The sequence below is a fragment of the Chiloscyllium punctatum genome, chromosome 3 (assembly GCF_047496795.1).
Source record: "Chiloscyllium punctatum isolate Juve2018m chromosome 3, sChiPun1.3, whole genome shotgun sequence".
Classification (NCBI taxonomy): Eukaryota; Metazoa; Chordata; class Chondrichthyes; order Orectolobiformes; family Hemiscylliidae; genus Chiloscyllium; species Chiloscyllium punctatum.
Window position 1 is genome coordinate 39,837,309 of NC_092741.1, and position 16,766 is coordinate 39,854,074.

A 16,766-nucleotide genomic window follows, 5' to 3' on the forward strand; every position below is an offset into this window, starting at 1 on the left:
GAGTTTTAAACTTTTTGTGGTCTTCTTACTTTGTAATATTTAGAATTGTATTGTTTTGTACTTGTTGTAATATTAATTAATGATGGAGTTGGGGAAGTGGAAGATACGGATTCAAACTGGAGTCGGGTGAAAACTGGGAAGAGGTGCAAACTAATTGATTTGCAATGGTCATTTCCATGAGATAGTAAAAAGACATTACAGACCTAAAATTTGGGAAATAGCTAAAGACTGCTTTTAAAATTGATGGCTGTGAGAAGGGCAAACTTCAGTTCAATCAAAATGATACAATAAGCCAAAGGCACAGAAGAGGTAGCAGAACAAGGGATTGGGGCGGTACTCCAGATTCCTCACTGCAGATAAGCAGTAAATAGAATTTACAGAGATGGTGAAGCTCCATGAACTGGCTGTTGTGGAAGAAGGATTTGCTGTTGAGCATGATATTGTTGGATGTGGCGAATGGCAGTGAACGCTATATTGGACAAAAGTCAGAGGCAGGACACTGCTATTAAGGTTGTTGAAGATTGAAAATTATTATCCAAATATGAATGACCAATAATAATAATTTTAAATATTGCATTCAATTCTGATTTACAAGGATGTTGCTGGTATTGGAGGGTTTGAGCTAAAGGGAATGCTGAATAGGCTGGGGCTGTTTTCCCTGGAGCGTTGGAGGCTGAAGGTGACCTTATAGAAGTTTATAAAATCATGAGGGGCTTGGATGGGGTGAATAGCCAAGGTCTTTTCCAAAGGGCAAGGGACTCCAAAACTAGAGAGTATAGAGGTTTAGGGTGAGAGGGGAAAAGATTTAAAATAGATTAGATTACTTACAGTGTGGAAACAGGCCCTTCGGCCCAACAAGTCCACACCGCCCCGCCGAAGCGTAACCCACCCATACCCCTACATCTACATCTACATCTACCCCTTACCTAACACTACAGGCAATTTAGCATGGCCAATTCACCTGACCTGCACATCTTTGGACTGTGGGAGGAAACCCACGCAGACACGGGGAGAACGTGCAAACTCCACACAGTCAGTCGCCTGAGGCGGGGATTGAACCCGGGTCTCTGGCGCTGTGAGGCAGCAGTGCTAACCACTGTGCCGCTATGCCAAATAATGGACCGGAGGGTCAACATTTTCACACAGAGGGTGGTGTGTGTATGGAATGAGCTGTCAGAGGAAGTGGTGGTACAATTACAGCATTTAAAAGGTATCTGGGTAGGTATATGAATAGGAAGGGTTTATGGGCCAAATACTGGCAAATGCGACTTGATCAGTTTAGGATGTGCAGTCCAGTGGACCGAAGGGTCTGTTTCTGTGCTGTACAACTCTGATTCTACAAGGCACTTTTCTACTTCATAATAATGTCCTGCTATGAGACTGACAAACAGGCTTCCATCCTCCACAAAGCCTACCAAAAACTTTGTAAGATCACACTCTCAACCCCACTAGACCATATCAGGAGTCCTTGATAATTGCTAATAGCCAATAGCCAAATGGGTTACACTCCATCAACATTTAAGGCTGGGTGAAGATTTGATTGATGTTTAAGATATAATGGAGAGCAGATGTGACAGAGAAACAATTTTTGCTGATTGGGGAGTCTAATGCAACAGAACATTAGGCTAAAAAAGAGAGTCAGACCTTTCAGGAGTGGAATTTAAAAACCCTGCTCCACATTAAAGGTGGGAGAAGTTTAGAACCGTCTACTGCAAAGGCAGTTGAAACTAGATCAGTTGTAAATTTAGAGTCATTATAGCACACAAGGTGTCCAATTCCCATTAAGTCATGCAGTACATCTCATTGGATGAAGACAGGATTAACCCCAAAATTCTGTTACCCTCAAGTGACAATTCATTTTCCTTTTGAAAAATAAAATCGCTGCATCCACCATCCTCTAAGGCAGTGAGCACCATGGCATGGCATGGTAGCTGAGTGGTTAGCGCTGCTGCCTCACAGCACCAGGGACCTGGGTTTGATTCTACCCTCAGGTGACTGTGTGGAGTTTGCTCATTCGCCCCATGTCTGTGTGGGTTTCCTCAGTTTTCTGGTTTCCTCCCACAGTCCAAAGATGTGCAGGTTAGGAGGATTGGCCATGCCAAATCGCCCGTAGAATCCAGGGATGTGTAGGCTAGGTGGATTAGCCAGGTTAGCCATGGGAAGTGTAGGATGGGATGCTCTTCAGAGGGTCAGTGTAGACTTGATAGATCAAATGGCTTGCTTCCACACTATAGGGATTCAGGTTGATGACCTTGCTGTAATAATATTCTTTCTGCACCTCCTACTCAAAATGTTCAATTGGTCTCCTCTTACCCATGAACCAGCAAAAAGAGACAGCTTTTCTTTGTCTACCTTACCAAAGTCTTTCATAATCATTAACAAACCTCCCTTCAGTCTCCTTCTTCCAAGAAGAACAACCTTAGTTTTAGCTAAAATTCTTCATCTCTGGAACCATTCTGATAAGTGTTCTCTGGAATCATCCAAAGGACACTCACGTCCTTCTTCAAGAATAGAGACCAAACTGCACACAATACTTAGCGAGTTTGAGAAGATTTGTAGTTCAGGTTGAGGTTCTGGATGTAGGTTTGCTCGCTGAGCTGGAAGGGTCATTTCTGGACATTTCATCACCACACGAAATGTCTGGAAATGAACCTTCCAGCTCAGCGAGAAAACCTACATCCTTGCATGCAATACTGAAGGTATAGCCTAGCCACCAGAGCTTTATGAATGCTTAGGAACACTGTGCAAGAACCAAAATAGATTCATAGAGTCATAAAAGCACAGAAACAGACACTCTGCCTCAACTAGTCTATGCTGACCTGATATCCTAGTCCCATTTGCCAGCATTTGGCCCATATTCCTCCAAACCCTTTCTATTCAGGTACTCATCCAGATGCTTTTTAAATGTTGTAATTGTACTTTGCCAATCATCTTTTGCTGTGATTCCAGATCAAGTTATTACTGGGCAAGGCATGTCCCAGACTAAAATCTCACTTCATCGATGGCACTTTGTTTAGTTTTAACACAATCTCTCCCATGGAAACATAAGCATGCAATGTTGCAGATTTTAACAATAAAACAGCAGTTTGTTTAGCATAAGAAATAAAGATAAAAATAGGATAATCCAGGTTATTTACTTAGAACACAAATTTTATAGACTTTGAATCCCCAAAAACCCGTTACCCAAAAGTACAGTACTCTCGCTGGAAAATCCTTTTCTCAGTACCTCAATGGGTTTAATTTGATGATAACATTCACTCCAGAAAATCTGACAGTTTCTTCCTAGAGCTATCATACACCAGAGTTAAAACGCACTCAACCTGGTGAGCTGCCTTCTTGAACCACTGTGGTACATGTGGCATAGGTGGACTCGCAATGATTAGATTAGATTCCCTACGGTGTGGAAACAGGCATTTGGCCCAGTAAGTCCATACCGACCCTCTGAAGAATAACCCACCTAACCTATTCCTCTACATTTATCCCTGACTAATGCTCCTAACACTATGGACAATTTAGCATGGCTAATTCATCTAACCTGCACATCTTTGGACTGTGGGGGGAAACCAGTTTACCTGGGGAGAATGTGCAAACTCCACACAGACAGTCGCTCAAGGCTAGAACTGAACCCAGGATCCTGGCACTGTAAGGCGGCAGTGCTAACCACTGTGCTAATGATATTAGAAGGAATCTCAAGGACTCTAATCTAATGACACTGAAGAAATTTGAGATATTTCCAAGTCACGACGATGAGTGGCTTGGAAGGTAGTGTGGTGTTCCATGCTCCTGCTGCTACATCTGCTACGTCAGGATTCAAACCCAGATCCCTAGAACATTAGCTGAGTTTCTGGATTAATGGTCTAATGATAATGCCACTAGGCCATTAGCACCCCATAGGACATGACCTTGAGTGACTCTTGCAAAGATGCCCTGAAACAGATGAGTGACCTCCAACAAGAAACATCTTCCTTTATGCCAGGTTAGAATCCAACCAGCGTAAAGTTTACCCAGATTCCCGTTGACTCCACTTTTAAACGGACACATTTTCATGAACATGGAATAATAACTTTTATTGCATATTCTTAAATACAGATGAGCACTGATCCGTTTAAAAACTAGAAACATTTGTTTAAAAATTCCTTGAATGCCATTTGCTCCTAAAGAGATTGTCACAAATTGAAATGTTGAAGAGTCAAAAATTCACAGATGCAAAGATGTAAACAACATTTAATATAATTCTGAGTGTAATTATCTGCATATTCCAATATATGCAGAAACATCAATTGGGAATAAGAATTATGACCGCTATGCAAAAAGTCTAAATTCAAATCAATTACCGGCTTCACATTTAATTAAAAACTTTGTAATTATATATTAGTGTGGTGGATTTTATCTTAAAACTTGCATTTGTAGCTTTTTCACTTTCTCAGAGATAGCAACAGTCAGCATGCAAACATGAGCATATGATACGATGAGTCATTTGTTTTTGCAGGCATTTCCTCGCAAATCGAGCCCAAGACAGACTTCTGTGCACTGAGTTCGCCAAATAACTCAACCTAGCAAACTCTTTGCTGGTAGTTTTGGGGCAAGTTAAAAATCAACAACCATCATCATCAGTGGGAATAAGTCAGGAAATTGCCACGGGTGTTTTGAACAATGTATGTAACAAAAGAATCAACTCTTTTATGCAAAAGAATGCACTGCAGTTCTTAACACGTGAACTCAAAAGAGGGAACTACAGCCAGGGTTTGCTTCCCTAAAGCAAATTCACTTGACACAACTGTTTGAAACTAGTTTTCTAGCTTCTGAAAATCAATGAGCAAAATTTGTTTGCAAACAACATATCATTGGTCAAGCTGGTGGCTGCATTGAAAAGAAAACAATGGAGCAATTTGCAGAAAAACTCTACAGAAGCAGCCAAAAAAAGTTATGTCAATTGACTACGGTATTGGATAGTAGGTCGGCATGTTTCAGAAGCCAATATCTAATATTGGAGGTGGAACACCCAAACAGCTGTCACATATAAAATGTGAATCTTAGACAGATGCAGTGAAATGCATAGACTGCTGGCAGGGGGAATACCACGTCACAAATGGCATGACACAGCATTTCAAAAAAAAAATCAAATGTTGCAGCAGAAAACATTTATCAATAACACTTTATAAAAGTTGACTGTTTCCATAATGACCAATTATAAAGCAGGAAAAGAAGTCACTACAACCTACACTTGTTGATCCTTGTCATTCATATTGCATTGCCTTTTAAAGCTCATGAATGATTGGTGATAACCACAATGGAGACCCTGAATTGTCAGACCTGAATTTATTTCACTGTAACTGGCGAGCATCTCCACTCTCTGGAGATAATCCCTTGCATTCATCAGTTTTCTTTTGTGCACAGAAGCCTGTATTCACTCTGCTAATAGTCCCAAAACAAAATCACCCAGCCAATACTCTTTGGCAGAATAATACATATTTTCAATAACAGTGAACAAGGTGCAGTCTTCCCAATGAAAGCAGATAGGTTTAAACCCCACATCTAGTTGAGTGCAATCACTTTTTCCTACTGATTTATGGACCAGAAAGAACATTAGGACAATAAACAGGAGAATTTAGCCTCTTGTGGTTTCATCCTGTAGTCTTCATCTGGTCAAACATTGTGTGAACACCACATCAAGTGGACATCCTGCTCTCACCCTTCTTTGCAAGAGTCTCTTGACTAAAATTTTTTTTATTGTTGTGAGCTTATGTTACTTTTCCTTTGCCCATTTATGTAAAGCATTACATATTTCAATCATTGAATTTTTATTTATCATTTGTTTGCTGAATGGTGACCAGAATTTAAATCCTTCCCTCGATTAAGATTTAAGCCAGGAATCAAAACCCTCTCTTTTTCTCTTATCTAACTGAATAATATTGCAAGTGATTTCAGCATTTCAAATATTTGGGGGAAAAGAGTTTGTTCTGGACAGTCACCCTCAATGTATTTTCTGAAAGCCGAAATAGATAATACTGTTGGAAATTCTATTGTAAATGCATGCAAATGACATTTTACAATCAACATTTCTCAGACTCGCACTTTAGACGTAAAACAATCAAGTATATCACCGGCTGCCAGTCTACAAAGAAGTTACTTGCTAACTAATCACAGAATTCATAGCCACTCTACCTTGTGTTTAAAGTGAATTATTATGATGTCTTTGCAGCAGCATTATTTTTACAGTTAACAGTTTTTTGCGTTGTTATAAAATAGAGTTACTCTCTGACTCACCATGAACAATGTTACTGAAGATCTTTTCTATTTCTATCTGAAGAGAAAGGAATGCATTTGGAGGGATTCTCCCATTCTGAATATCCAGCAGGCTGCTTCAGGATTTAATAACTACAATTTTATTAGTTGCCTTCATTTCTACCAGTTACTGATTGGCAATTGCAGTTCCATTGGCCTATTATGGACATGTCCCTTCTTTCCCCAAATAGTGGTTTTCTCAGCTTCTAATCCTGTGCAGCCACACTAATTAACAATAATTTAAACGTATTTTTCTCTTGCCTTCTCCATCCATATTGAACACAGGCCTTGGGACAACACTTAACTGTATTAGTCATCAGTTCCTTGGGAGTTGAGTCACATGGATTTTTAAATAAACTAGAATATTTGGAATGCTATAGAAATTGAAATCTAAATTTGTTTCTTCATGAACTGTATTTGAAAAAAGTTCATAAACAGGTTTTCCTTGCCTGCCTGCCTGCCTGCCTTCCCCATCCCCACCAAAAAGTGTCAATTTAAGGTAATTGTTCACTGCAGTAGAGGTCACATTAGGGAAACAATACAATGCAAGAAAAAACACATTAAAAAAACAGCAGAATTTATAACCTCAAGCAGCCATTTGTTGTGAGAGTGGAGGGTGCAGTTGGATGCTACATGATGCTGGTCTCAAGCTGTTCTTTCGAAACTGCCAATTTAGTTTCAAGGGCACTGTGTAAAATTGATGTAAGCAAGATTAAGTTAAGCGGTCTGCAGGGGTGACTTGTACTGTCAAATATTTTGACAACAATGATTAAATTTCATCAGTAGCAAGAAAACAAGTCAGAAAATGTATTTTTTCCACTTCAAAGATAGCAGGCACGTAAAACAAATCTTAAAGTAACTAAAACGATTACAAGGGTTTCAAAATGGCTTGCAGTGAAGTAGGAGTGAAGCTGAGTAATATGGCATCAATGAAGTGTGCATGATGGTGCAAGTCAAGGTTCGGATAGAGTACCTTAGGCCAAGAAAAATGTCTTTAGAGAAAAGCAAACACCTTCATTATGCAGGCCATCGCAAGATCTAAAGCAACATATTTTCCATTCTATACTAACAGCTTGGATGAAGGGAACAAGTGTACTGCAGCCAAATTTGCTGACAAATCACAGTGAGAGCAAAAATGTTGTGAAGAGACAAAGAGTTTGCAAAGGGATACTAGATAGGTCAAGTGAGTGAGGAAACAAATGGTCAAATGGAGTATAATGTGGCAAAATGGAAACCTGTCCACTGGCAGGAAGAATAGAAAAATAGTTACATTGACAGAGACTGGTGGATATTGCAGTACAGAGGAACTGCAGTGTTCTTGTACATGAATCACAAATAGTATATAGGTACAGCAATGCGCTAGGATGGCAAATGGAATATTGCCCTTTTATTGCAAGGGAAACATGGCATAAAAGTTGGAGTCTTCCTATAGTTATACAGGACATTGGCAAGACTGGACCTGGTCCAGCTTTTGTCTCCTTACATAAAAGGAGGGATACATCTGCATTGGAAACTGTTCAGAGAAGGTTCACTGAAACATTCTTAAAATTAGAGAGGGGTGCAGTTTTTAAAATAAGGGACTTCCCATTTAAAGACAGAAGTGAGGATGAATTTATTCACTCAAGTGGTTGTTAATCTTACTGCGGAGAGCAGAGGAGGCTGTGCCATTGACTATGTTCAAGGTTGAGTTGGAAAAGATTTTTGATCTAAGGATTCAAATGTTATGGAGGATAGGCAGGAGTTAAGACTACATTCAGGGCAGGCATAATATTATTGGCTGCTAATGTAGCAGATTTCAAGAACTCCTTCTGTTCCAGTTCTTGTGGGTCTCTCAAAATCCTTACAGCATTTCCTTCTGTCAGACCCTACCTGGCAGCCAATTATTGGAGACAGAAAATTTCTATACACAGAATTGGCCAGCTAAAACTGGCAGTTGCAACTTTTTTAAAAGTTGCACTGAATTCAGGGATTTTATAGAAAAACAATTGTGAGCACTTGAACATCAAGCTAACTTTCAGGCTAGTCAGAATGAGATTCACATCAGCTACATACCAATTGGAAAGGGTAAATATATTGCACAGAATTACCGCACATGAACATCATTTTGCAATTCTCAGACAAATTTTTACCATTGTGCAAAGAAACAGCTGTGGAAAAGTCAAAGACAAGGTAAAAATTTGGTGTAGCCCAGTTTCCTTAGATCTGTAGCTCTTCACGGTTTTCCACCTAGAATGATCAGTCTTTGAAATACTCTCAGAAAAAAAAACTAGAACAGGCATAGATATTTTTACCCAACCTGCTCGAATGTGTTTTGGGCAGATAGGAGTTAAACCCAAGCCTCCAGGCTCAGAAGTATGGACACTACCAGTGCACCAAAAGACACTTATTAGTCCAAGTAGTCTTGCATAGTTTGAAATGGTAGCCCAGTGTGACCAGTACATTCATTTCCAAAGAAATCACTTTTCTTCCCCCACTGTTCTTCATTTCTGGGCTGTAATGGGATTAAGAGGGAACAGTGTTCAGACTTAGAAAAATATGACACGATTAGTCATAATCTGAACACTCAGAGCACAAGCTGCCCTGGAATGAAACCCTGTCAATACTCACACCTGATTTAACATCCTTCAGCAGATGGGAATTGACAAATTTCTATCTCTGAAATCTCCTCAAAACAAAAACAAGCCAAAAACTGACTGGCAACCTGTTGCTCAGTGTCAATGAAAGGACAAGGAGATATGAAAGTTACCTTACAATGACAAAGGTTCTTCACTGGGACTTGTTGGCTCAGATAACGCCCAGATTAATACACCAGTGTGTGAACAGTTCCACATCCCTAAACATATAACATTAGTCTAGTTAAAGCATTATGGATTTCATATTCAAACTTCAGCTGTGGGGGCAAAAACAAAATACCGAAACATTGCCATCCTCCTGGGAATATTGAAACAATCTATCTATTCTGTCACCATGGGAGCAAATGTGTATTAAAAAGTATATTAGATACAAATTTAGGTTGCAGGATTTAACAAATACATAATTTAATATATATTATAAAATTCAAAGATATTAGGCAAGTAATTCTCCTAACAGTACATTACAGAAACCTGAGAAACCCATTTCATTCCTTTCATCTGTGTATTTATTATTGGAACAAAGTAACATCTTCTATTGATGTAGAATAGAGTTATTTCCTATGGGGCAAACGTGTGGCAAAATGCAACGCTGAATCTGACTTTCGCTTAGTGGTAAGTGATCCATAATGTAAAGTATTTCAATCATCAATGTTTGGAAGATTATCACTTGGACTTTGGAAACAGGGTAAAAAGTTAACACACCACAGTTACTGATGAAATTGCAAAACCGGGCAATATTACTTTTGCAAAACACCTGGCATAGAATTCAGTTGGACAAACAGATATGACCCAACACCCTAACTTGAGTCCAACTTTACATGATTTTAAAGCCAATGTTTTCTTCTCCCCAACATATTAAATTCTACGGTTAAAATACTTTCACTTAATATCTTTTTTTTTACTAAGTGACCTTTTCATATAGAAGTCAGTTTCCATTGTACCCATTGCTTTCTGTTTATATTCCATTCCTGCTCAAAACATTCTTTGTGCAATTATAGAGAAAAATGTTTGGTCACCGAACAGTTGGCATTTTAATATTCCAGATTGTGCCCTGTCCAGACAAAAATATTAGACAGTTTCCTCACCTGCTGTCCTAACATTTTAAATGAAACTCAGAAAATGTTTCCCACAACAATACTTTTTTAAAAAAAATACTGAATTAATTCCTTTCAACTTTGGGAGATTTCACTTTGCTACAAACAGCATTGCAAAATTAAATGAGGTAGTCTATAAATTGAGCAATCTCAGGAGGACTGCTTAGCAATGGAACACGTTGGATAAACAAGTTCACGATAACATGAAGCCACCTTACAAGACTTAAATACATTTATCTACTTAGTAAAGCGTAAAAGGGATGGGAGAGCATGAGGCACAAGGGTAGATGCAACATCAGTGATTCTGATCAAACTTGCTGCTGAGAGCATTAATTCATACTGAGCTTATTCTGAACAATTAAACACTCAAGTTACATTGGAATGTAGGATTTAGGAGCAGCAGAAGGTCACTTGACTCTTTGATTTAACCGATCTTACACGACATGGTGGACTGAATACAGATAATGTAATTAGTTCCTACTTAATATTTTTTGGCATCACAGCATTAATGTGGTTGTATTTCTTTAAAATAATTTTGCCATTTCAAATAAAAAGGGCTGATTTTTATACTGCATTAACTAGCTCTGCCATTCCTAATGTGTCTTTCACATCCGACTCCCATCTTATCACAAGCCATTCCCAGAACAACTCGCCACTCACTGTATATCTGCAGAAAGACCAGCATCCCTGGCATTTTCAAAAGGCTGCCGGGCACCCAGATGAGCACTGGCATTCTGAAATTACCTTGCTCGGTCAAGGATGGAGTCAGAACATGTTGGAAAAGGGGCAGATGGTGCCGTGATTTTCCCGGCAGGGACTGGGAGGCAGAGACCCCCCGACCGAGAACACCCTGTCCAGACACCTTGCCTACAGCCTATCCCCTGGACTGGTCTCAGAGACCGCGTTTGACTGATTGCTGGGATCCCTTGACTGACAGTTACCTCTGTGGACTCCACTGAGGACTACTCCTTCAGAGTTTGAGACATGGCCGTCTGGTTGCTGCACATTCAGTCCATGTGCCATGTAGGCTGCTGACACACGGTGAAGGGGAGAGATTGATGTGGCGCAGTAGCATACAGCATGACATAGGCCTCCACGAGGGAGGGCTGCTGATCAGCAAGGCAAGCTGCCTGGTACTGTGACTGCACTCACTGACACAGCAAGGCAAGGCATGGAAGGGGTCAGCATGGGCAAAATAAGTGAGCGTCAGATGGGAATGTGAGCAGCTCTGAGCTGCAGCCTAGTCCAATCTGTCAGCTGAGTGCCTGACCCTGTGCACAAAGGGTCCTTGCAGCAGCCTTTCAATGCAAGACGTTGGTGCCCTCTATGATGTAGGTGTGTGCTTCGTAAAACTGCAGCAATGACGTCAAAGAGGTGCCATGATGGGTACAAACAGGTGGTAAATATCGGATGCAAACTTCTTGTGGACTAGGAGAATGTGTGGCTGGTGCCCATGCATCCTGCCCAAGACGCAGTTCAGTGCAACAGCTGAAGTCACCAGGTTCTCGCTCTGAACTCCATACCGAGAATTTAGGGCCTAATTTGGTTGGCATATTTGGCAAGATAGGAAGGTAAATGTGAATTTTTTGTTCAATCACGGGATGTGGGCATCTAGGCCTGCATTTCCTGGCCATCCCTAATTGCCTGTGGGCAGTTAAGAGTCAATCACATTAATGAGGCAAGCTGGGCGTTTAACAAGTAATAATCTCCCTTTCGCTAGCACCTCATCATTCCCCAGCAAGAAATTCATCTCACTGCTCAACAAAAGCATAAATGATGCTGCAAGTTGAAAGTGATATTAAAATGGCCCTCAACAACAGGGATTCTGGTACAAACCTCATCACGGCTCATGTTGTTCAGGCCTCAGTAAGATTCTGTTCACTGTTTGCAAAACTTCATTTTAACTCAGGTAGAATATTTCTATAGTCTCATTATAGAACAGGTTCATTAGATACAGCTCCGAAGGGCTTCCACAGTAGTGGTGGCTCACCTGCAGTTTCCGCTCCAAAAAGGGGCACCACAGTATCTCAGTCAGAAACACTATAATGCACAGCACGATGCTGGATTCCAGGCACAGAACTGTCACCATCAAACTTCACATTCTAGAATAACCCTATCCTGTTCACAGTACCCATGATACACAGGAGAGGCTGATTTCCACATTACAGTACAAAACTCCACACAAGCCAAAATAAAAACACTGTCTAATCAAGATAACTGGCTGTGAACTGGATATACAGCAAGCAAATTTTAAATTATCTGAAACATCAAGCTATAGAACATATGGTATTTACCTTATGCAGGCCTGTGAGCCTTGATTTCTATCACGTAAAACCGATATTTCATAAATTAACCGCACTCCTATAGCTCTGGCTTCTCAAGTGTAACCAATTTTAATTGCTCCATTAAAAACTGAAAGAACCACTGATGTCCCGAAAATCAGAAACAAAACCAAAAATTGTTAGAAAAGCTCAGCAGGTCTGGCAGCATCTGTGGAGAGAAATCAGAGTTAATGTTTCAGGTCACATTCTGAGGGTCACTTGACTTGAAACATTAACCCCTGGTTTCTCTCCACAGATGCTGACAGACCTGCTGAACTTTCTCAGCAATCTCGGTTAATTGTTCCATGTAATATGTGGCTGTATCTTCAGCTCTGGAATTCTCTCACTGAACCTCCCCACTTTGCTTCCCTCCTTTACAACCTGCCTCTTTCACACAGTTCACAATCATCTCCCTCTTAAGGTGACACGGAGCCATATTTGGTTCGATAATGTTTCTGGACAGCATCTGGGGATGTCTCATCACATTTAAAAATATGTCAAACAAATGTTGTTGTTGCTATCATTAATAATGCATCGCCTAGAGTAGATACACATACCATCGTGACTGAGACTGTCTAAATACAGCAGGAAATCCAAAACAAACACAGAAGGCTGGAGCAGCTCAGCAGATCTGTGGAGCGAGAAGTGGAGTTAACATTTTGAGTCCGATGTAATTTTTCTTTGGAACGGACAGACTTGCTGAGTTTCTCCAGCGCTGTCTTATTTACGGCTGAGACAGGATGGGTTTAGTATGCAGTATTTTGAAGACTGTAGATTTGTAGTAGACAACAGAACAAAAATCAAGAATGTTTGGCCATCCGAGAGCATCAGAAGTAAGGAAACACTTTAAAGCTCTGTATATTTCTGACATGGACAGTCAGAATTAGCATTCTAAATTTGTAAACGGTTATGGATACTACATTAGGACAATATTTTCATTTGGAAAACTTCAAATCAATGTCCAGGTAAGATTAGCTCCTTGTAAGAGGTTATCCTGATAGAAGGATAACCAAAATATTCTAATAGTCAAGTGAAAAGTGTGTTTGTTGCAGCTTTTTTTGGTCTTTCCTCAGTATTTCCAAAAGAAGCTAAATGCCCAGCCAGATCAGCTGTGGCATTAAAACAAACTAAGCTTGGATTATTGAAAATAATCCAACTTCAGAGAGATGAACTAAAATAAATGAGTACAACAAATGGTTTAACATATGCGAAATGCAGCATGTGGGGATAAGAAAAACCTTCTCTATTAAACTCAGAATCCATTTCTATTGTTTAATTTTTCTGTTTCTTCCCCTTGGGAATTCTTCTTAACTACTGTAGATCATTGCAACAAAAAAAAAATTCATTGATAAAATAGATTCATTTGTAAGACCTAAATTGCAATCAGTCTGTCCAGTGGAACGTGATATTAAATACTGGATACGTATTCTTTCTGTGGCTCACCACTGCCAGCCACCATAATGTTCTTGGAATCCCGATCCAGTATCTTGGCTGTTGCTGTTTCTCCCTCCAATGTTATCAGCCTTTTTTGTCTCATGCGTTTCCTGTACTGGATCCATGGGATGGTGCACAGGACTGCTCCTCCAACCATTGGTGGCACACCAGCAAGGTAAAAGGCAAGGTCGTACGTTCCCAGCAAGTCCCGCAGATAACCTGGGAAAGGAATAGAGCAGTAGAGTTCAGTATGTTTACATTACAGAATCAGTACAGATAAAGGAAGCCATTCGACTCATCCCAATTCATTCATACATCCATCTAGAGAGATCCTGAAGTCACCCAGACTCCAATTGCTTTTTTTTCATTGATTCCAGAGTTTTTCACCTTCACTGCTTTTCCTGGAAATGCATCTATCCTGTATATTGCTAACTCTTGAGCAGAAAATCCTCCTCAGGCCCACCTGATATGCATTTTATGAGGCTGAGCTTGTGCCATTTTGAATCACACAGTGAGAGCAGAACAAAGTAATATACTGGAGCAATCCTCTCAACCTCCTCATGGATTGCTGCAAAATTTCCTCAGGCACCATACATCTAGGCAAGGTATCCCACGTTCCTTCAATTCTTCCTCATAACCAAGGTCTTTAATACTAGGGATGGATGACCTGAGAGAATGTTTACAGCGCACAAAGAGACCATTAGCTCATTCTGTCTGTGCTGGCCCTCGGGAAGAACGACTCAGCTAGTCCCACATTTTCACCTCTTTCCTGTAACACTTCCACTTTCTACAAAACTCTTGAAAGTTCAGTTGAAGCTGGCTCCCTGACACTTGCAGACAGAGCACTCCACAATCTAACCACAGGTACATGAAAAAAAAAGACTTGTCTTCACGTTAAGACCATTAGAAAAAGGAATGGGCTCCTCGATCTTGGTTTGCCATCCAACGGGATCATGGCTGATCTGACATTCCTCACATCTACATCCCTGCCCTTTCCCCATAACCCTCGATTTCCCCAACAGATCAAGAATCTATCTCAGCCTTAAATATACACAAGGGCTCTGTCCCCACAGCTCTCTGTGACAAGGAGTTACAAAGACTCACAACCCTCAAAGTAGTAGTTCCTCCTCATATCAGTCTTAAGTTGAGAGGATGCCCTCTGGTCCTGGATTCTCCCATGGAGGGAAACACCCTCTCAGCATTTACCCTGTTAAGCCCCTTAAGAATTTCAATGAGATAACTTCTCATTCTTCTAAACTCCAGTGAGTAGAGTCCCAATCTGTTTAACCTTGACTCATTAGGCAATCCATCCTTACCAGGGATCATCCTGGTGAACCTTCTCTGAACTACCTCCAATGAAATAGTATCTTTCCTTAAATAAGGGAACCAGAACTAATCACAGTACTGCAAATGTGGTCTCCCCAGCACCTTGTACAGCTGCCACAAGGCTTCCCTACTCTTATACTCCAACCCCCTTGAAATAAGGGCCAATGTTCCATTAGCCTTCCTGATTACCTGTTGCACCTGGAAGCTAACTTTCTGTATTTCATACACAGGTACCCCAAGTCCCTTAGTGTTGCAGATTTCCTCCACTTAAAATAATACTTTTCTTTTGTTCTCCTTCCAATTATAGGTGGCACAGTGGTTAGCACTGCGGCCACACAGTGCCAGAGACCCGGGTTCAATTCCTGCCTCAGGCAGCTCGCTGTGTGGAGTTTGCACATTCTCCCAGTGTCTGCGTGGGTTTCCTCCAGATGCTCTGGTTTCCTCCCACAATCCAAAAATGTGCAGGTTAGGTGAATTGGCCATGCTAAATTGCCCATAGTGTTAGGTGAATGGGTAAATGTACGGGAATGGGTCTGGGTGGGTTGCGCTTTGGCAGGTCGGTGTGGACTTGTAGGGCCGAAGGGCCTGCTTCCACACTGTAATCTAATTTAAAAAAAGATGAATTTCACGTTTTCCCACATCATACTCCATTTGCCAGTTGCTTGCCCATTTACATAATCTATCAAACTCTCTCTGTAAAATGTTTGTATCCCACCTGCGACCTGTCTTTCCACCGTTTTTTGTCACCTATAAATTTGACTATGATCCATTTGCTTCCTTCCTCCAAGTCATTAATCGATATTGTAAACAGTTTCGGCCCCAGCACTGATCCCTGTGGAACTCCACTGGTCACAGGTCACCAACCTGAAAAAGAACTTGCTGTTTCCTGTCCATGAGCCAAAGTTCTTAGCTTATGGATTTAACCTTTTGTGAGGTACCATGGGGTGGGATGGTGGCTTAGTGGTTAGCACTGCTGCCTTACAGCACCAGGGACCCAGGTTCAATTCCAGCCTTGGATGACTGTCTGTGTGGAGTTTGCACATTCTCAGTGTCTGCGTGAGTTTCCTTTGGATGCTCTGGTTTCCTCCCACGGTCCAAAGATGTACAGGTGAGGTGAATTGGCCATTCTAACTTGCCCATAGTGTTAGAGGGAAATGGGTCTGGGTAGGTTACTCCTTGAGAGGGTCAGTGTGCACTTGTTGGGCCGAAGGGCCTGCTTCCATACTGTAGGAAATCTAATCTAATCAAAAACCTTGTTGAATGCCTTCTGGAAGTCTAAGTACAACACATCTACCAGTTCCCCTCTATCCACTCCTATTGAGACTTCATTGACTCATCTGTCAGACACAAATTCCCTTTCACAAAGGCATGCTGACTCTGTTTTGATCAAATTGTGATTTTCCAAATGTTCTGCTGAGACATCCTTAATAATTGAATCCAATATTTTTTCAACAATAAGTTAATTGGACTATAATTGCCCACTTTTTGCCTCCCTCCCTATTGAATAGGGAAGTCACATTGGCATCTTTTCAATCCTCTGCTACCTCTGCAGAATCCAAGAATATTTGAAAAATTACGACAATGTATCCACTATCTCTGTAGCTACCTTTTAGGATCTTATAATGCTAAGTGATGAGGGACAGGGGACATGTCTGCCTTTTGCTCTATTAGTT

General features: G+C 40.8%; 1 protein-coding gene across 1 annotated transcript in view; it reads right to left on the bottom strand.

The window, feature by feature from the left end:
• Nucleotides 1-4,040: 4,040 nt before the first annotated feature.
• slc16a10 (solute carrier family 16 member 10) overlaps nt 4,041-16,766 on the bottom strand; it is a 131,918-nt gene continuing 119,192 nt past the window's right edge. The window contains exon 6 of the mRNA XM_072551842.1: nt 4,041-13,986. Within this exon, the coding sequence (XP_072407943.1) occupies nt 13,742-13,986 (245 nt within the window). The 3' untranslated portion in view covers nt 4,041-13,741. The remainder of the gene's footprint in view (nt 13,987-16,766) is intronic.